Source organism: Amphiura filiformis, chromosome 11 (genome assembly GCF_039555335.1).
Source record: "Amphiura filiformis chromosome 11, Afil_fr2py, whole genome shotgun sequence".
Lineage (NCBI taxonomy): Eukaryota > Metazoa > Echinodermata > Ophiuroidea > Amphilepidida > Amphiuridae > Amphiura > Amphiura filiformis.
Window position 1 is genome coordinate 10,828,154 of NC_092638.1, and position 22,694 is coordinate 10,850,847.

General features: G+C 35.6%; 1 protein-coding gene across 1 annotated transcript; it reads left to right on the top strand.

Annotated features, from left to right (window-relative positions):
* Positions 1 to 596: 596 nt before the first annotated feature.
* LOC140163480 (amidase-like) lies at positions 597 to 12,372 on the top strand. Its single transcript, XM_072186794.1, has 11 exons — positions 597 to 636; positions 4,988 to 5,222; positions 5,705 to 5,877; positions 7,080 to 7,219; positions 8,123 to 8,323; positions 8,926 to 9,000; positions 9,086 to 9,251; positions 9,800 to 9,862; positions 10,520 to 10,620; positions 11,410 to 11,599; positions 12,131 to 12,372. Exons 1-11 carry the CDS (start codon positions 597 to 599, stop codon positions 12,322 to 12,324), a joined length of 1,578 nt encoding a protein of 525 aa, XP_072042895.1. The 3' UTR covers positions 12,325 to 12,372.
* Positions 12,373 to 22,694: the final 10,322 nt, after the last annotated feature.

The following is a 22,694-nucleotide window of genomic DNA, read 5'->3' on the forward strand; positions in this document are numbered from 1 at the left end:
CGGTTGTTTTCGTCCCTTCCCTGCCGTAAAACATTTCGATCCACCACCCAAGCCAAGCCAAAAACTCAGCTCCCCTCGTATTCAGAAAGGAGAGTCATTAGTATTTTAAAAAGGACAATGGTCTTGTGCCCACAAATCGTATTGAAATTTGAATGACTTTTGGGTGGTACATAGGCCTTTAGATTTTTCGCGTGAAAATAAAATCCCTGGCATTATAAATCAGCATATTAGGAATTACCGAGTTGCCTATGCTAAAAGATATGGCCAGTCCCTTACATTTGGGAGACTCGACATTATAGGCCTATATATACTTGCCATGTGACGTCATTGCCCGGCAGTATGCGCGCGCATTATGGCATTTTCCATTGTTCTTTGCCCTGCAGTGTGCGTACGCATCGTAGTCTGCTAAGGGCATGTGCATTTTAAATCGCCCGCCACATTTCATATGGTACAGGAAAGCCATTGAACAGTGTAGCGGCTCGTTCGACCATATCGACAGATGAGTCCCTCGCCTTTGTTGATAAACAGTGATGTCAAGTGGTCTATAAATACACAGGTCGATGATAAGCACACGTTAGTTGCTTTATATTATCAACATGGCTGAGTCCAGCAAAGAAAATGAGGAACAGAAGGCAGGTAAGTTAGTTACTTTTTTTTCAATTATTGAATAGATTACCATTCTTATCTAACAAAGAAAGCTTATAATACCGTAGGTGATAGTTATATTATTATAATTGAGTAAGTTGAAATAATACGAGTATATAATATAAATTATAATTTTTAGATCACTATTGTTATCATGTACATATATTTGTGTGATATATAAAACGGTGCTCTTTGAACTCGGGCGTAAATAGGCCAGACATATGTCTAAATTACATGTATAGTGTCGCTAGTGCATAGTTTTGCCAGTATATAAAGTATACTTCATATCCATTGTTATAATTTTTTTGTTATTTTATGTCCAGTTATTTTTTAATTTTGTTGTGATATGTCCTGATGGCAGCGTAATAAATATAAATGCGATTTAAACACATTGAAACGACGCTATATGAATGGCGACACTTATTTTTTTAATGTTATCAAAGCGAGCATTAAGATAAACATATTGCAGCAAAAACCTCACTTAAAAATGAAATCAACATACTGTATAGAAAAAAAGATTCAAAACAAAATACAACACAAGTTTACTACATTTGATAATCAAATTAAAGTTGCCATAAGACGGCATGTGATTCATTGTATGTATCTTATTATATATCTTTAAACACAATGCAAGGAATGATGGTTGTTTATAAGATTAATACAGCCAATGATAAAATTGAATTATACTATAGCAATGTCAGAGGTTTTCGGCAAACTATTAGTGCCAGTATTACATCAACGTAACAGACACAGCTTTGAAAAAAGAACATGATGCAGTCATGTCTACAGTAGAATTCATCTCGACCTTTGCAGGACTTAACCTCATTAAAAGCTATTAAACCACGTTAACACTCATTGACGCAGCTCAACTGATTAAATCGCATCTTCTCTGGCTGTGCACATGTGACTGTTTTCATGTGCGATATCGCAATAAAGTTTGTATTAAAGCTTCAGTTGGGTAACCGATTATAAAGGAAACGAAAGGAAACAATGGTATGTGTACCATTGTTCACGAAATGAGACAATGGCGTGCTTTTTGTAAACCAGCATTCTTGAAAATGAGCAACATAATGATTGTTGACTTAACACGGTTTGGAAATAATTTCTTCATATTTTTGGTGTTATCTGTCGTTTACATATCCTTCCTAAAACACAAAAGTACGAACCTCTCCAAACACCTAAATTAGCTAAAAATTTAGGACATGTTACAAAACTATATTGTCTAGAATTTTAGAAGAGTATTTTTAATATTGGCCGGTTATTTTTCACACAGCGACGTTAACTAGGCAATGTACTATTACCTATAACATTAACTAAAACACCAAAGTACGAATATTTCCAAACATCTAAATTAGCTAAAAATTTAGGACATGTTAAAAAACTATATTTTCTAGAACCTTAGAAGAGTACTTTTAATCTTGCCCGGTTATTCTTCACACAGCGACGTTAACTAGTCATATCCCCATACTGTTAACGTAGGGCTATTTGTAAAGGTCACGCGTCAATGGGAAAGAGCACTGTGTATTGTGTATAGGAAAACGGACAGTAACTGCAGTATGAATGTTTTTTACCTGCTTGTATTTATTCATCTCCTCCATGTCGCTGTGCTTTTGGTGTTCGGTGTGTGTGGTTTTGTTTTTTTATGTATCTTTATATTTTGTATAATTGTTTTTATAGGATAGGAATTTTATTGTTGTTCATGATGTGCAATTAATATATACTCACTAGGTACTATCGTTTTTGAACACGTACTGTAGTAGATTGTCAACATTCTAGGCCAAGTGGTCCATAAAACGTGTAAGACAAACTGCATCTTACACGCGTACGATTGTATCTTACACGTACGTGTAAAGTAAAAACTGAACAAATGTGCAGCGAATAGTGAACACATACAAGCTATACATGTATGTATTCTCTCGGTCAGGGTTGTTCCATCTAGTGCACTTACCCATTTCTCACATCTGTCAAAGGGGACACCCTCTGATAAGAAATCAAACTTTTAAAATTATTTCACAAAGAGGTATATTTATCATATGACATGTGATTTCCCCCATTGAGTACAACGGTAAGTGTCCCCTGTGTCTGAGGGCGCAAGATGGAATAGCCGAATCTATCGCGAGCAACCGACAGAATGTAAAATACCCTATGTAATAACCATACCCATTAGGGTGATTCACAAAAAAATGAAATTGGTATTTTTCAACGGGACACCCCCTCATTTTGTTCATTTTGATAATAAAATCATACCTGCAAAATATGAAAAAATTCAAAAAAGTTTAGGGGTGCTACCGGTCAATGAACTTTTGTACACAAAGTCAATGGGATTTATGAGCCATTTTCTTTACAACACAAAAAAGCCATGTTAATTTTCCCTGATTGTGCCAAAAATATTTGATCATAGTGTGAGTAATGTCCTTGAAATAAATGCTAAAGAAAATTGTAAAAATGTTAACCCGCTTTCCAGAAAATTGCATTTTTGTGAAAACTGTTACATTTGGGGCAAGGCAGTTGCTGGAACAGCCAAAATATTATGGTAATATCCAATGTTGTGACCCCAATTTATATACATTTCTTTTCAACCATGGTGAATCTAATCCTTCCTGTGGTCATTCAATTCAAACAATACAAATCTTCATCAGGTATGGCCATAATGACCACCCCTGATACAGATGTATGGATTTTGATAGTTACTATTACATAAGATTTCAAAAGCTGGTATCACCATTGGGGCAAACTAATATGTGAAGAATTTTAATCTTTTTTTTATCAACAGTTCAGTTCAATAAGGTATAAATTTGGGGTGCCTGGTGGGATTTCCAGGGGATATCCAAGGGTATTCTTTTCTTGAGCTACACTCCCTCTGTCACTTTTGAAACATTTTATTATTACTGTCAACTATGAACTTTAATTTGGTAAAAACCCATGTTTTCACAAAGTTAGGTATATCATTGAACATTTACTTCAGTTTTGCAAGCCTGGTAGACTTTTTAGGCCCTGAAATAAGCATTTGAAATTTTTGACAAAAAATCCCATTGACTTTGTGTACAAAAGTTCATTGACCGGTAGCACCCCCTAAACTTTTTTGAACTTTTTTCATATTTTGCAGGTATAATTTTATTACCAAAATGAACAAAATGAGGGGGTGTCCCGTTGAAAAATACCAATTTCATTTTTTGTGAATCACCCTAATACCCATACATGTATAGGAGGAGCACAAGCTTACTATACACTAGGATGAGCTGCCATGTGCATACTGCATGGCCCAGTGTGCACTTTTTCTCCTTTTCACTGAGTTTCACGAACTAGAAAGTTCCATGAAAGAAGTTTTAGATATTTTTATACAGTATTTATTAAAATTATGCATAATTAATTATCAAGACCTAACCTGTTTATTTCATCAATGCTAACAATAATATGATTATGCTAATTCACAGATATTAACCTTAATAATATGGTGGATATGTAAGATACATGACAGATGACTTATTTGACAGCCCCAAAAAAAGGAAAAATGACAAATAAAGTGAAATCAACAAATTCTAAATCAAATTTTAGATCTATTTTGACATTTTTAGGTATAATCAGTTCACATTTAACATGGATTTAATTGCATGGACTCGGACCGGACTCGGCTTCGAGTCCGAGTCCTTTTGTGTCCGAGTCCGAGCCGAGCCGAGTCTTTTTATGTCCGAGTCCGAGCCGAGTCCGAGTCCGACAAAAAGTGGACTCGAACGATACATCACTGTGAATATTCGCAACTCAAGTTATATTAAAAATAAATATCAAAACGGCGGCCATTTTGAAAATCAAGATGGCCGCCCTCTGCCACACCTCAGATTTGTCCACCAAAGATTTTCTTGCTCTTTGGGACCTATATAAGGTATCTAAATAGGTGGGATGTTTTATTCATTAAAAATGCACGGGACAATAATATCATACAGTCTCGTGCATATCGATATCGAGGCTGAGATTATACGACGCTCGTCGTATGTACTAGTCAAATGGGAATACCGTCCATCCCTAATAGGCAATTCTTATGCGTGTAAGAAATGCTATGGCGAGATGTCATTGGTCGAAGATAATTACGCGTAAGATGATTGGTGGTTTTGGGTTTAAATATGGGTTCATGATTCATCAATTTAAGCAACCCGTTAGATTATAAGACGAATACGATGCAATCTTACACGTGTAAGATGCAATCTTACACGTGTAAGATGCAATCTTACACGTGTAAGATGCCATCTTACACGTGTAAGGTTACAAGTATAATAATCTTACACGTTTTTGACCTCATGAACATTTGCAGCACTGATGAGATAGAACACCATTCTCTTTATAACAGACTTGTTCAGTGACCCGACGGTTCCTGGACCAACTACGTCCGAGTTGTCAGCATTGGCGACACGTCTGAATTATTCACTCAGCGACGACGAACTAAAACAATGCCATACTCTTATAAATGGTGCTCTGAAGGGTTTCAACCGCATTGACCATCTCGTGGAACCAACTTTGCCCGTAAAGTACCCACGGACACCGGGTTACAGACCTTCTGCTGAAGAAAACCCTTATAATGCCTGGTAAAATAATGTTTGTATTTTTGATCTCTATTAGACAAATTGGCCAATATACACATATGGTAAAGTATTGTTCATTTTCATGTATTTTGGATGCGACTGTTTAGACGAAGCACATTAGCCAGCATCCGTATTTCTTTTAGTTGTTCCGTTTCAGAACTGTCAATGTAGCTTATTATGCAAGAGGAGGGGCAGAGTGTCCCTCATCTAGATTTCGCCCGGCAAACCAGCTCAATCTATCCAACAGGAATATTTTAAAAAGTTGCCATATGAGCTTCCCTTTAAGCACCTACTTCATTTTGACTGTGGAATAAAGTAGTGTTTTTTCGCGCAAATTCTAATTAAGGTTTATCTTGAAGCAATGTCCGTCATATTCAAAGTTGATGCTTATTTTATGTAACTAGCAATTGCGTGGCGTACGCATGCTCTAAGTTTTTTTTTTCACAAGGATGGTCATTCTAATTCTGCGTTTAAATATTTTTAAGGTACTGGAAATCCACTATTAAAGGGACCGATAATGGTAAATTATCAGGCAAAACGATTGCAATAAAGGACAATGTTATGGTAGCTGGAGTACCAATGATGAATGGATGTCGAGCCTTGGAAGGCACTGTACCTGATGTGGATGCAACTGTGGTCACGAGACTTGTGGATGCTGGTAAGTTACCACAAGGGAAACTGCTACTTTATATTATAAGTTATTTTACTCACTTTCATGGTGAAATCCAGAATCTAGTTGGCATGCATTCCCCGTTGTGGGAAATAAATATCCACAAGCAGATGTTGGCCAAATGGTAAATACCAGTATTCATTTAATGTTTCATTTCCTCAAAATTCTTAATAAATAATTTACTTGAATACATTAATGCACCAAAGGGTCACGATCACTCCACTCATGATGGCGAGGCTGGAAGTTTGCTTAAGAATAATTGTCAACAATAGTTTTTACTTTCATTTTCTTTTTCATTTATTGATTTTAACTGATTGTGTGATAAAAAAAAACATTGTCCAGGCAACAACGTGCGATTTCCATAAAGGAAACGATTTGTATTTATTTTCCCCCAAATGTTAGTTTTCACTGATAACATTTATATGACTCCTTTTAATTTCGAGCCAAAGAAATGAGAAATTGAAAAAAGTAGCCTATTTCACTTATTTTATCTTCAATGCATGTGATTAGCTCGCTGATCGTTATTGAGCGGAGCCTCACGCAGCTGGGACGTATAAATAAGACGTATAATGAAAAACGAGTAGCGATATACACACAGTTTAAACGTCAATGATACAATGATATACATTGACGACAGCCATCACTCGATCGGTGAACACGGTGAATAAACGTGGAACACCTGGTTTATTATAAAAACATAATTTTGATGTAATTAAAGCACTTCATGCTTAGTTTTTCACTTAGGCAAGTGAGCAAGAAATATTTTTCTATCAGGATTGTGACTTTCCGAGGTTTTCAAACCACTCTTTTTGAAACTGACCGTAAGCTATATTAACAGGTTTGACACTTTGATAAATTTCTTTTGGAAGTATCTTTGAAGAACGGTACATATGTGATGCGATTAAGCAAAATCAGTCGGAATTCGGCAATAATAAATTTTCAGTTTCTTACAGGATAGAAAAAGCATTTACAAAGCTGGATATTTGCAGAAAACCCCATTGAAATTGAACAACCAGTTCCAAAGATATGAGCAATTAAAGATTTTCCAAAACAAGAGGAAACAAATAGAAATATTTCATTTGTTTGGCTATATCTCAAAATCAATATTTCCGAGTTCCGACTGATTTTGCTTGATCGCATCACATATTAGCTCGGTTCTTTGATTAAATAATATGTTTGTTTGATTTCAGGTGGAACTATTCTAGGCAAAGCAAGATGTGATAACTTGTGCTTCTCCGGCTGTAGCTTCACTTCAGCTTATGGACCAGTGTTCAACTTCCATGATAAAACACGCTCAGCAGGAGGGTCAAGTAGCGGGAGCGCTGTACTGGTATGAGAAATGAATATATAACATAATAGCATTATATAACCGATAGAGATAAAGTACCTTCAAATCTATTGCAAATAACAAGAAAAAGGCAGTGAACAACGCTGTTTATAGCAGTCCAGTTAGCTTAATCTGTGTTTGCTGGGTTCAAATATTTTAACATAATGTTATTTAAGTATTGACACAATATTTGGCAAAAATGTTTGCAAAAATAGATTACAATAACATTTTTGAAAGCATTTAAAAATATTTAAATGTTATTAAAAGGTTTTGAAAAAAAACATTTTAAGAACATTTCTGTCTTTGCTTGTTTCAAATATTTTAACATAATGTTATTTAAGTATTGACACAATATTTTGCAAAAATGTTTGCAAAAATAGATTACAATAACATTTTTTGAAAGCATTTAAAAATATTGTTGTAGTGTGTTTTCATGCAAAACGTTTTAAAACGTTATCATGACCTTTATATAACCCGACATTTTAATGTTATTAAAACGTTTTTACCTAAACCAAGTGCCAAAATATAACTTATTTAAAACGTTTTTAAAACGTTTTTGTGTTTGCTGTGTCTGCTCCATGGGACCAAAGGAGGCGTTTTTGAAAATTGAGTTATTATAATTATTACTTTGTAGTAACATTAGGCTATCTTAAACTGAAAACACCAAATTTCTAGCATACTTGGTTCTGAAGTTATGAGGTTTTGTGATGTGTATTTTCTTATGTATTTTATTGTATTTTATTGTTTTTTACTCCATATTTTTTGCCTTTATCTCAATACCACCTTTGGCCCTCATGGACCAGATCGTGTCACATTTGACACCTGTTGGCGTAAATAAACATTAATAAACAGCCTAAACATAAATAAGTTGTTCATAAAATCACATTATGTTCTCTTGACGTTTAGGTCATGGCAGGAGTTGTTGATATGGCCATTGGTGGTGATCAGGGTGGTTCGATTCGAATCCCATCCTGTTGGAATGGCTGTGTTGGGTTGAAGCCTACATGGGGTCTTGTTCCGTACACAGGAGCAGGGTCAATCGAACCATCGGTTGACCACCTAGGACCTATGGCAAGGACGGTTCATGATTGTGCACTGATGCTGGAGGTAGGCCTTAGCGAAGTGACCATTTCTTAATTTTATGGGCTCGGACAAACTAACATCATACATTGAGAGAGTGAAAAAAGTCGGCGATTTGAAAGGTGAAAGTTTTCCCCTGTACTCCCTGAGTGCACAGCTGGTACTCGACCAATCGCAACTAGTCAGTGTCTTGGTGGAAAGGCTTAGCAATGTTGGTAGTGATACTGCGAGAACAAGTAAATACGTGCAAAGATCGTAAATAAAGTGATGCAAGTTCAAGACAGTGCGATTTAAATAACTTGGTGAGGGCCAAGTCAAGTAGGCTTTGACCATACCACAGTACTACTTACTAAACTGAGTTCACATCCGGCCGGTGGTTTTGATGTAAGAGGAAAGCAGAGTATCTAGGTAAAATCTTCAATAGCGTGTATGAACTTAAGATTGAGTAAGTTATCTCGAACCCTGGACCTCTGTGGTGCAAAGTGATAACTAAAGCGGTAAGCTACACCTATCCGCCGACCGTAACAGAGAAAGGGTGTTAAATCTTTGAAATGGAATGAGCAAAACTATTCCAAGCTATTACAACCAGTCAAATAATCAGTGCTTATTCTTTATAAATTTCTTTCAAGGTTATTGCTGGATATGACGACGGATTAGATCACCGTCAGCCGCCAAATATTGTAGTCCCTGAATACACCAAGAAGGTATGTTTATTACCAAAAGTATAGTGAGATATGTTGGTATATTGTACTATTAAAAAAACTAACTATTTGTCCACTTTCGTACCAGATTGAAGTGGAAGACTTAAATGGATTGAAGATTGGGATTCTTAAGGAGGGATTCGGACACGAAGCATCCCAGGAGGCTGTAGATAGAATTGTAAAAGAAGCAGCACGGAAATTGGCAACTATTGGAGCCCAGGTTGTATATGTTTCCATTCCAATACATAAACATTGTGAGTAAACTCTACTTCTACCAAAGGAAACAATCATGCTACGGAGCTGTCAGATATAATGACATAACTACGTACCGTTGACATTAACTATTTACGACATTTTTAAGTTTACTGTTTTCAAAAGCAAAAAAATAAAGATCTAAAAAGTAAAGATAAAAAATAAACATACATATTATAAACTAAGATAAGCACATCTACAAAAAATGTGTTTATATGCCTCGTTTAGAGAATATAATAATATTTTATATTTGTATTTTTTTTCTTAACCTTGACACTCCATTCTACGGACGGTTTTTTGACATTTCTTAAAATGAAGTTGTTAGCAACAAAAGTAATATAATTTTGAGCAAAATATGCTTATTGAAAAGCTGTGGTTTTTTTTCAAATGTTACACAGGATTCTCTTGCTAGGTGGCATTATATATAACTTCATTTTGATGTCTTGTCCATAATCACCGGAAATTAAATGGGTAACAACTTGATACAGATTGTATAGGAACAACCAAAAGAGTCATTTGTCTATTATTTTTTATATTTTAAATCTCTCAGCTGTCGACATTTGGGCAGGTTTTGGATTTGAAGGTGCTTATCACACTATGGTCAGAGGATCGCGTAAGTAATATAGTGTCCTGATCCAATTTTGGTTAAACTGTATCATTTATATCATTACTCTAAAATATTAGAATAATATGGGATATGAGGTGTTCTCTATTGTTCAGAAAAACCGCCGGTCACCCGGCGAACGAGTTTTGAAGCCGTCGCTAAGAGAAGAAACGTTATGTAAGCTTCAAACACATTCTGCTTTATCTACAATACTATGTGTGTCATTCAAGTACTACATTGGCCTATCATTTTTATAAAAACAAATAATATATTGATCCCTTTCTCGCAATAGCTTACCTGTAATATTTTTTTTTCTGAACAGTCCTTTTATGACAAATCAAAACACCGACAAAACCACCATCCCAACCCCACGCACCCTTCCTTGTATGACCGACGACTTGACGACTTGTCAAACAAGTCTTCATACGGCCAATTCAATATAATCACTGATATTAGAATTATAGAGAGATTGATTAGATAATGATTTGCAATTATTCGAAACTAACTGACTGACTGATTTCTCTGTACATGAGACCGACTCATGTTGCTCCGAAAGACGTAGTTGTCTCGTGGTTTATTTACCCAAAACTAAATGCACCATGTACCCAAGCATACATAGTTCCACAAACACTGTCTTCATAATCTCGTTTTGATTCATTTTTCAAGTTCAAGGACTTGGTTTCAAAGGATATTATGCAAGTAACAGCATGAAGACGGCAGGAGCGGCTTTGAAGCATGATACCAAGCATTTGTCAGACACATTCAAGGTATACAATATAGGTCCATACCGGGGTCAACATTTTCGATTTTAATCATGCTATATCTTAAATTTGTCGGTCGTAACACATAGTGGCGAACGTGAAGGACAAACTACGTTTCCAAGACACTCCTTAACCTGTTCACTGTTATCTCTCATTGTGCAAATTCCATTTGAAATTAATTTTAAGGTTCGAACTATTAAAGTGTATCTATATTATAGAATTATAGGATACAGCTAGCTCTAAATCTTTCCGTCACTATGTGAAACGGAAAATTTGGTTTGAATCATGAAGCGCTTATTTATGTTTGGAAATTGCGAATAAGCCACGAAAATCCCATAAGGAAGGAAATGATGACATCACTCAGAGACTGGCAAATACTTTCATATTGTAAGCTATCGATCGATATCACCCTTAACATGCTTAATCGAGCTTAGAGAAGAGAGACAAGCTGCTGCTGCATCTCTTAAGCAAGACCTAGTTAAAGATCGAAATACATGGACCGAAATAAATGAATCTCTACATGTATATGGATCGCTAAATGCCAAAACGTCACCATCATGACAATTGTAGCATCCATTCATTGGTGCAACAGTTAACAACATAGTTAATTTGCATATTTTCAAAATGGCCGTAAGTACAGGCCTCAAATATCAAAATTGGTGGAATATGGATAAAAATCATCTAATTGTATTCCTCTCATTATTAGGATTCAGAAAAAGTTTTAAACTTGCCAATGACTAGTGGCATCCATAGCATTTTAAACTTTAAAATGCATTACATATTTCGTTTTTCTAGTATGTAATGCTTACCGGTGCATACTTAAATGAGACGTTCCATGGACAATATTACGGACGTTGTCAGAATTTGGGACGCTTGTTACGCCAATCCTATGATGATGTCCTGAAGGATTGTGACGTAATCATCATGCCAACATCTCCTTTCGTAGCTCAAAAGCTGCCAACAGATGGAGAAATGACATTGAAAGGTAGGTTTATATGTTATCGGCCTTTTTGTGAGGTAAAATATATTTTCAAACTAAACTAACTTTTAAAATGAGGGGGTGTTTACATCCGTTACATTCTTGGACAGATTCCATAAAAAAAATCTACGAGCCCGTAGATCGTCAACTCCCGTGGGGTGGGCTGAAGATGGGAAGGATTCCTGATGAAGAAATTTAAAAAATAATCCCAATTCCTAAATCTCGTGCCAGTTTACCTAAGCCGTCCGGCAAGACATTAGACATTCACCGTCACCGTGTAGCCCTCAGATACAAAGCAGGTTTAACCAACGTCACCCTAAGTTCCCTTATTTTCATAGATAACGCTGAACAATATGAGTCATGGTTTAAAGAAAGAATGAAAATAAAGAACTAAATTTGTTATATGATTTATTGATAAATTATTTGATTGATCGATCGATCGATCGATCGATCGATCGATTGGTTGGTTGGTTGGTTGATCGATATATTGATTGATTGATTATGGATTAATATTAATTCTTTATTTATCTTTCCTAGATCGTGTAACACAGTCCATAAACATGTCACAAAACACTATGGCAGCTGATGTGACTGGACACCCAGCACTTTCCATCAACGCGGGCTGGGTAGACAAGCTACCCGTAGGGATGATGATCGTAGGAAAACACTGGGATGAAACGACGGTCCTGAAAGTTGCACGCGCTCATGAAAAAATTATGACGAACAAGTAGTGAAAACAAAGAAAACCGAAAGAAGACAAACACGTACCTAAGGTTCGAATTGGTCCAATAACTATGTTGCCTAAAACCAGCTGATTTTCCGTCGATTAACATTATAATAATCCTATGTTTCAGAAAGTTCATTAATTGGGGGGAAAATAGATGGGTTTTAATATTAATTGTATGATTATATGTACATATAATATTATAATTAATAATCTATTTACTAATTAATTAAAATGAAAATATTGATACTTGATGCATGTTTATGGTTATAATCATCCAAAATGCGGTACTTGGGCACATTAAGATATAAAATAACTTGATAACTTTAAATGAAGATCAATTGCAATTGTACCATTATGGAGCCAAAACAGTGTGTTTTCCTGCTAAAAAGTAAGATGCTGAGGGCAATTATTGCTTTTACCTTCTCTATTATGATTTTAAGAGGAGGTCGTCCCCTCTTGCCAAATTTTCCGCCGCCTATGTTCAGGTTAGTGCTTAATAATATGGCATTTTGTCATTTCTTTCTTTTTAACCACTCAATATCTCAAGAATCACGTGATTCATATCCTCATTTAAGCTTGTATGCAACATCTCATCAAGTAGAGTACTTTTTCCAGCCATGGCTTAATTCTGAATTGTCACCTAATTTGGGTGTACTTTGTCTTGGGTCCAATCTCTATCATGGAAAGTTTGCTATATCTTTCTAAATATAATGATTGTTTGTTCTAGATTTGTGTTTTAGCGTTTCACATTTGAAAGAACTAATGTTTAATTGCAACATTTCGAAACTACAAACCCAAACTGGGTGCTATGATGTACAAGATTGGGCTACGAGTATGCATTTTATCAAGTTAGCAATAGGTATTTCCTTCATGTTGCCAATGCATGACTTTCTTTATTATACTCAAAAACGGATTTTATTATACATGTACTAGAAAGTTGTTTGCGTGCATATATAGGCTCCTTCACAGTCGGTTTCTGTTGTGTATGTTTACAACTGAGCAACATACAGACTGGGTTGCCGGGACTACCAGACAAAGAATCTGTTTTTTGACTATAATTTGGCCTCCTATCAGTTTTACTGATAAGATGGCTAATTGAAAATAAACACTTATTTTGTAAACAGATAATGCTCTGTGGTTATTTATGGATGGAAACTTAGGAAATTGCTATTAATGAAATAATTAATATATTAAACATACATTTTGCTTTGTTAACGACGGAAATCCGTTCAGAAATAAGGTTTTTTGGAACCATTCGACAATAAACATTTTGAACAATTTTGCTCTATGAAAAAGGATACAATTGCACCCCTGCTGATCCGACTACTGATAAGCTGTCAACAAGCATTGACAAGCAGTGACCACTAATTAAACAATAATAATGAGCATTATCTGACCATTCCCTGATCTGACCAGAGCTGGGTATAAATAGTGCAGGTGCCTACTACCAACACTAATTGATGTTGGGAGTGACACTAGTCGTCGAGGGGTGGGGTACCAGTAATTGGGGTAGATAATAGTGGCTTTGGTTTTATACATTTTTGGTACATGTAGAGCAACCGGGAATCCCTGGGATTGAGTAATCAGTCTTTTTGATTAGGCCAATGAAAGTCGATTTTGAGTTTCCCGTCACCTCCCTCACTTCATTTTCTGACCGTCACTTGAATTCATTATTGTGACTATTTTTAATATACTTTTGAATCTCATTAGGGCTAAACATCCATCTTCAAGTGAATGAGTGGCAAATAACAACACATTTTACATACGTGTTGGTCATATAATGAAAGGCAGAAAATAATGAATAATGAAAAAGTTACCTCACTTGTTTTCAGAAATTATGTGACGGGAAACTCAAAATTGACTGTTAGTGGCCTTATAATGTGATTGTAACTACCAGTAAACTATACATTGTGAATAAATATATCTAAAATTAATTACCATGCTTTTAATGGATTTTATACTAAATATTGGTAAATAGTAAAACACAGAAAAGGTAATAAAGGACAGAAATTTGGAGTTTAGATGAATAAAAGATTTGAGAGGAATTCGAAGGAGTTAGATTGTTATGGACATGGTGGGTTAGTAAGCGGAAAATGTTGAAGGTCACCCGAGGTGAATTGAGTATAGATTGTCAGATTGTGGATAACAATTCTGCCCAAAATTGTTAAAGGTCATTTGAGGTCGACTAAGTATATATTGTGTTGGATTGTCAGAATGTTCAAAGTGGTGTCAAGCGCATTTGATGTCAACAGCGCATCGATAGTCTGATTTTCATAAAACGTGGTCCATGTAAATCACAAAACCATCAAGGTCATATCAAGGTTAACAGTTACTGATAATAGATAGTTGGATTGTCATGAAATTTGGTTGATATGAAATCTCTTTAGCAGCAAACATTCTTAAGGTTATCTGAATATAGATTGTTGGATTGTTGTAAAACTCAGAGGATGTGATTTCAATTGAGCCGTTTGTTACAAGTATGAATTAAATGTAGACCAATTTAGCACACATTTTCCAATTCAGCTTTCGACATGAACATTTTGAGTATTTCCTAGTATGTCATTGGTGGTATTTACCAATAAATGCCAATATTTCGCACCCAGTTAGTTGTGCCAAACATTAAAATTTACTAGCTTTCCAAGTACTTGCAATGCAAAATTATGAAACATGATCTTCATCCATGGCGTTGTCTTTTTAAAGACATTTCTTGTTTAAAATAATGCTTGATTTTCCATATTAAACATCTATAATTGACGCAAAACATAATTCCCAAGAAAATGAGTCTCCATTGCCCAACTTGTCATTGATGCACAAAGTGCATTAATGCTCGGGTTAATATGAAGACATGAATTAAAATCAGGATAAGTTGTTCATTACCGCTTACTTAACTTATTAGATTCACGATCTCATGGGATCATCAGACGCATATATATTCAACATATGATTTCTCTGGGCAGGTCGTAAACGCAGAGTTACATGGTCCTACTGACATTTGGTGAGTTTTTCCATATCGGCTTAAAGTTCACAACAACAATAGAAAAAAAGTAAAAAGAGTCGAGTGATGTATCACTTTTAAGCTTGGAAATATTGATTTCAGTATTATAATTATCTTCCAAATCATCAAATAATAACAATTAATAATCTGTTATTGCAATTCAGAGCACGCGAAATATAGAGACTTCAACATTTTGGGCAAGATATTCAATTTATTCGTCATCAGCGTGACAAACGTGATAATTCCGAATTATCCTAAAATTCTAAAATATTCTAATTGTGAGATCAGAAAGAGAAGACACGTTAACAGGTGACAGGGACTAACGTTGTAATTTTCAAATTGATAATTTACAATTGCCATGTCCAACATGGTACATTAATACACTATATTTCTTACCTCGAATGTATTGGCGTGATCTACATTTTCATCGCAAAGTTTTTGAACCATCATTCCTAAAGTTCCACAGTGAAGTCTATTTGAAATCATCTACAAGTTTACGCATGAGTTGAAAATAAATGTTATTTCAGCTTTATCTCTTATTGAAATATGGACTCATGTTAACAATTGCATGAAATCAAATCTAATGCGGTTCCTTAATATTATCTTAATACTATGTTATATACAGTAAGCAAAATAATTAAGGTAGCAGTTGTGTTCACGCCTGTATATCATAAATAAAGACAAATGTGTAAAAATTAAAACAAGCAGCCGATGCCTGTACTCTTTAGCTCTGATTTAAGACCTTATTTGTTGAAATTAGTTGAAAATTAAAGAAACGGTAGTCCAAAACTTGATGAAGATACGAAATAAAAAGTTGCACTTTTTGTTCTAATCAATGAAAGCACGATGCTAGTTTTTCGTGCTAATCAATGAAAGCACAGCGCTAGTTATCTTGTTCGCGTACGCTTTGTGTACAAATCAATAGGGCATGCAATGTGGCAAACTGCAACTTTTATATTTGTATCTTCCTTGGGTTTTTGGATCGTTGTGTCTTTATTTCTTGGAAAATGTCAACGAATGAGGTCTTAAATTCGAGCTGAAAGATGCAGCTATTGGCTGTTGGTTCCAATTATGACATGTCTGCCTTTGTTTAGGATATACAGGGGGTGAACGTAACTGGTACCTTAATTTTTTGGCTTACTGTAGTTTCATTTTTGATGTAACACGTTCTAGCAAGTAAGACACGAACCGAACCACACTGTTTAAGATGTAAAATCCTTCCCCAAATCAAAAATCAATTTATTCATTTTGTCTAAAAAATGAGGTTTACAATATATCTAAATAGCTCGGGGGAGATGATGCACATATTGTGGCGAAAAAACCCTTTTTTCTCGGATCGACTTGGAACTCTCGGAGAATTTTACTGGGGTACATACTATTATTGTGCTGAAATATCAAAGATCGAAGAATGTTTCACCCAGGCAGTAGATTTTTACAAAATACCTACTTGTTTGCTATTTCTTACTGTATAACTCCATATAGAGACATTAGTAAAAACAACCTGGTAAAAGTATTCATTCCATGACACCATAGCCAATGTTAAATACTTTGGGTACTTTGTTTGGGTCCTCTAGAACATCACCAAATAGCAAGCAGTCTCCAACTGGTTACCATTATTTTTACTGAAGGCATGTATATGTAAGTTAAATATTGATGATAACTTGCTATATTAAGGGGTAGGGGTAGCTTTATGGAGCATTCCCCAGTTCTACTAAGTCAAATTTCACAATTTTGATATGAACTACAGCATTGCCAATATGGTTTTCGGCTAGTCATGTCACACTGTCTAAAACTATATCTCATGTATTGTGTGTACTTTCGCAGTCCATATCTACGCAACAATACCAACTTTGTGAAATTTGACACAGTAGAACTGGGGCAATGCTCCATAAGGCTACCCTTACCCCTTAATTTAGCACTCAAATATCATCAATATTTAAATATTATACATGTCTTTAGCAAAAAAATACGAACCAATTGAACCCTGCTTGCGCTATTTGGTGATGTTCTAGAATGTCCAAGAAAACCAATTAAGTGTTTGATATTGGCTATGGTGTTATCTGAATGCCTAATTTTCCCATTTCTCTATAGAGTTATACAATAAGAAATAGCAAATAAGTAGGGATTTTGTGAAAATCTACTGCCTGGGCGAAACATTCTATGATCTACTGATACTTCAGCACAATAGTAGTATGTACCCTAGTAAATTCTCCAAGAGTTCCAAGTCGATCCGAGTAAAAGGTGTTTTTTTGCCACACCCTAATGCACATCCAGTGTGATGGCACGAGCTCCTATATGTTATGTCAAAAACTACGCATGCTATAAGTTTGATATTACATTTTCTGGAGGGGCACGTTAACGAAGAGGCCGAGGATATTGAATTTGTTTAGTTTTTCACAGTCATTTGATATTTATATGTGGCTAATTATAGGATATCGTTGGTCAGTGGTATGGACTTAGCATGACTGAAAATTATTATGTTTATGATTAATTTTCAATGAGCAATGGCCAATTATCTTTAAATTGAAAGTCTTGTGCAAAAAATTACTATTTTCGCTTGTTTTGTCATACGGTTGGAAATTCAATGATCAATGACTTTGCTTAAAGAGGTATATAACTTCAAACCTGATATTCTGTACGTGTTCATACGATTATTTAACAAACTGGATTGAAAACTCAAACTACTTTTTACTAGTTTTAAGTTTCTAACAAAGAGCACAGGCAAAGATTTCGGTAATCACGTCAGTCAAGAGCTTAGACAGGATAATCGGAAACCACGTGACCAAAACCAAAACCAATCCGGAACCTCATAACTTGGAACGACTGATTATTTGTTGTCTCCCGTCTGTCATTGTTGTAATATGTAATACGCAATTGAAACAAATTCACATTAGTTTGCGTTTGTCCACTGTACACGCTCCAAAACACTCAACAAACTTGTTAAATGTCTGGCTATAAAAGTCCTCTAATAACAACTCGTGTGGATAACATTTGATTGCATTGAAATCTAGGTTCAGGTGAAAACCACTTTAATTTACGGATATCCATTGATTTTCGGAAACAGAAAGCTTTTAATGCATTGGCCCTCCATACTGCTGAAATGTGATTTTAAAACCAATATTATTGCATTTCTAAAAATGGAATAACACCTTATATTGAGCAAGAACATGTAAACCGCGTATACTTTATACGTGTAATTGATTTACCATGTTATTTCAATAGCGAGGGAAATTACGACAAGTGGTTGACCTGTGTGTCTACTTTAATTTTTCCAACATTTTTTAGTGTAAAAGCTGGAGAGAATCGTGCAAGACAAGCACTCAATTCCGCCTTCTTGTATGAAACATAAATGTAAACAAAACAGAACTGGAGACCAAATTTCAGTGTTATCTTATTTTTAATTTTATCTTGGTTGCCATTATATGTATTATTAAACTTATATCAGCTTGCAAAACACACAAAACATTTAATTTGAGTTATTCAATTCAATGTTCGTAAAACATGTGTAGACATAATACAGTAAGCCAAGAAATTAAGGTACCAGTTTATATGTTCACCCCCTGTAGATCCTATACAAAGACAGATATGTCATAATTGGAACCAGCAGCCAATAGCTGCATCTTTTAGCTCGAACTTAAGACCTCATTTGTTGAAATTGTTCTAGAAATAAAAACACGACGATCCAAATACCCAAGGAAGATGCTAATTTAAAGGTTGCAGTTTTCTCAATTTGCATGTCCTATGGATTTGTACACAAAGCAGTCGCGAACAAGAGAACTATCGCCGTGCTTCCATTGGTTAGCACGTTAAAACTAGCGTCGTGCTTTCCATTGTTTAGAACACAAAATTGCAACTTTTGATTTCGTTTCTTCATTAGGTTTTAGATCACCGTTTCTTTAATTCTCAACCAATTTCAACAAATGAGGTCTTAAAACAGAGCTAAAAAGTACAGAAATTGGCTAATTGTTTTAATGTTGATATACTTGTCTTTATTTAGGATATATAGGGGTGAACACAATTCAACTGGTACCTTAATTTTTTGGCTTACTGTATCACAAACAGTGGTAGACGAGTTACATCATTTCATTCTCATTTAATATTTAAGGTACCAGTTATGTTTACCTCTTTATCCTTAACAGAAAGGGTGATCCAAAACCCAAGGAAGTAACGAAATCAAAAGTTGCACATTTATGTAGTCCTTCCTAGACGGACAATATCCACGCCGGCCTACGGACTATGTCTAAGCCGGCCAACCTACTATATATCCATGCCGTTTGTTGTGACGGTGTGATTTTGATTTGTCGTGCCAACGGTTGAGTCCTTTTGAAAGAACTACTTTATGTTCTAATTAATTGAAAGCACTCAGCGCTAGTTTTTATGTGCTAATCAGTAGAAGAACGACGCAAGTTCTCTTGTTCGAGAACGCTTTGTGTGCAAATCAATATGACATGCGGGGGGCCGTCTAAGTACGTACCCTTGAGTTGTTGAAAATTTGTGCAAGATTGGCGACAAATGAAGGCGTTTGGCTAAAAACCATATCAATGTCTTACTCTTGTCATAAGGATTCAGAAAAAAATATAGTTTGACCTATCTCCGATGTACATTTCTTGAGTTATAGGGGAAAAGGTCAAATGTTAACAGGGGGACAAAAAATGAAAAATTCTCTGATTTTGATCAAAATGGTCTCATATTGGATTTGACCAATTTTGAAATTTCACCCCCTGCATAAGCGGCCATTTTGGATTTTTGCAAATTAGGCACTTTTCCATTACTTGGATTTTTAGGAACTTTTGATGTGTTATTAAATAAATATGCTTTTCTGAATTGAATGGTGATTAAAAAGGCTTCTGTTGCAATTAGTGGTGTATTAACCCCTTATTTTTCTTAATTTGACTAGCCTATCAGTATTTATACGAATATATCTACACTTTATTTATGCCCAGGCATGTATGTGTCCTTGCACTAGATGTTGCCTAGGAGTTATTTTTTGGTGGGGAAAAGATTTTTCTATTAGTGATAGTGGTTTTTTTTGTGCTTATGAGTGGTGAATTAATGACTAAGCATTTTCTGGCAAGACAAGTGGGGAAAACATTTCTTGGCGTGACGAAAGAGGGCCAGGCGAGTTGTAACACAGATTTGGGGACATAGGCCCCCTATATCTTTTCGACTTCACGACTTGAAAAGCGGGCGTAGAAAAAACAGGACAACGTTCGAATGCGCATAATTTTCGGTTTACTGCAGGCTCGCATTTTTGGCCGCAACCATTTTCTTGGAGGGGGGGGGCCTGTATTTTAGTACACAAGTTTAGTAATTCACCCGCATTGTACGCGGCATTCTTGTCCCTTATAGTGGGTATACTCATACTGAAGCATTTGATGTATTTTGGACATCAATAAATATGATCTGCCGCCTGATAAAATCTACTTCACTCCAGTTAACTTATTTTATTCATGCTCACCTCATATCAAGGATTCTACCATGACGAGTAATTTATAAGCCCTATGAAGTATAAAAGTTAGCCCAATGATGACCATTGACCATGAATGATCTCGTTTGAGACCAATTGTACAAAGTTTAAAATTTGATCCTTCAATGACCTCTGACCTCCCCTGCGAATTTGTGGATCAAAACTGACCGAGCCTTTTACCCACATACACATCACATACAACATTAGCAGAATTATAGGAAGATACCGCTCTCGAGGTCAAGTCACCAGAAATTCCATTCAAATAAATATGTTGGTGACTATATTTAGGTACATATAGGCCTATACTTTTTATCACGTGATAGAAACAAACGAAAAATAAATCAGTTAGTTAAGTATGGCCTGGGTGCATAACATATTTTTACTAAAAGATAATGACCAGTCCCTTCATACATGTATAACACGTGACGACATAGGCCAAGGTCTATATATTTGAGCGCATCAATATTTGCGGTCTATAGTTTGCGATCAACAGTGTGAGCGCATACGTCTGGACTTTGACTGAACATGGCTGAGTCAGACAAGGAAAACATGGAACAGAAGAAAGGTAAATTTAAGTTTATTTTCTTAAATTTCTAAATAACCACTTTTATTTAAAAGATAAACAACTTACATGTAGCTCTAAGCTTATATACCGAAGTTGAAAACGATATGGCCATGCGTTTTGAACTTGCCACTCATAAAAGGTGGTGAAGTCTCACTTTATAGCTTTGCTTACATGGTATGTAAATTTACATACTGGAAAACAACATAATAGCTACAACTATGAACATATGATTTCATTTGGAAGCTCGTATACTTACTGTTACCTTAGCTTTTCTAACCTTTTGCGAATGATGTCGAGAACGTTTTGTGTTTGCTGGGTATATGTTTTATTTGGCTTAGATATTACTAATTATATATCTGAAACATTTAGGATGGTAGCAGGGAGAGGCATGAAGAAAGTACACAGTACAATGAGATTTATCCAGGTAAAAAACCAATAAAATAATTAAATGTCCGAAGCTAACCCATAGCAAAAAGAAAAGTTTCCCGGTGACCACCCGATGACCATTCGGTGGTCATCAGAAACCTTTCAGGTACCTTTTCCAGAGTTATCCGAAAGTGCCCGCTAGCGGATATCTTGCGGATACCTAATTAAGTTATCCAAAAGTTTTCGGGTAGACATCCGGAAGTCCCCCAAAAATGAGTTGCCCAGAAGGTTCCCAGAAACATAGATTATTTGCAGGAGTTACCCGGTGGTTATCCGCTTTTAATTAACTAAAGATGTGGTTATATAGGGAGGGGAGCCCCCTCTTAAAGAGGTATGGGTTGTGCTTCCGGGGATAATAAACTAATTCATAATCAAATCATCTCCATGCATCGTTTATGTTTCATACAAACAAACAAATCCCCCACCCCACCCCATCCTTCAATATACGCGCATGTATATGATTTCTAGGCCTACATGTAGAACTCGTGAGTGTAATATGCCACCTACCGTCGACAGAGAGCATCAACTGTCGTCCGCGGGATAGATTTCCGATATCAATCATGATAATAATTATGTTAGCACAATAGGCTATTGTATACTTCTGGTTATATACCCTATACTGTGTCCTCCCAGCATAATAGTGTTATGATTACAGACCAGATCAGCTCTACTTTTTAATCCCTTGATTTTTGGTTTCTGAACAAAAGAGAAACCAAAACTATATATTTGAAATGAGGGATTGATCTACACAGTCAAAGCTCTCACTGAAATCACTTATCCTGACCAGTGTCCGCGCATCATGACCCTTTACATTCAAAGTCAAGTGTCCACCTCCCGACACGTTTGGATTCCACCTTATTACAACCTTTTACAACACTGTCACACTTTCATTTTCAATTTTAAGCATGTGTAATAAGTGAA

What these genes read in the sequence shown, in the direction of transcription:
- LOC140163480 (XM_072186794.1), top strand. Translation starts at nt 597, where the DNA reads ATGGCTGAGTCCAGCAAAGAAAATGAGGAACAGAAGGCAG. An exon ending in CACGAGACTTGTGGATGCTG is followed by an intron (nt 5,878 to 7,079) that starts GTAAGTTACCAC and finishes GTTTGATTTCAG; the next exon opens with GTGGAACTATTCTAGGCAAA. An exon ending in CATTCCAATACATAAACATT is followed by an intron (nt 9,252 to 9,799) that starts GTGAGTAAACTC and finishes TAAATCTCTCAG; the next exon opens with CTGTCGACATTTGGGCAGGT.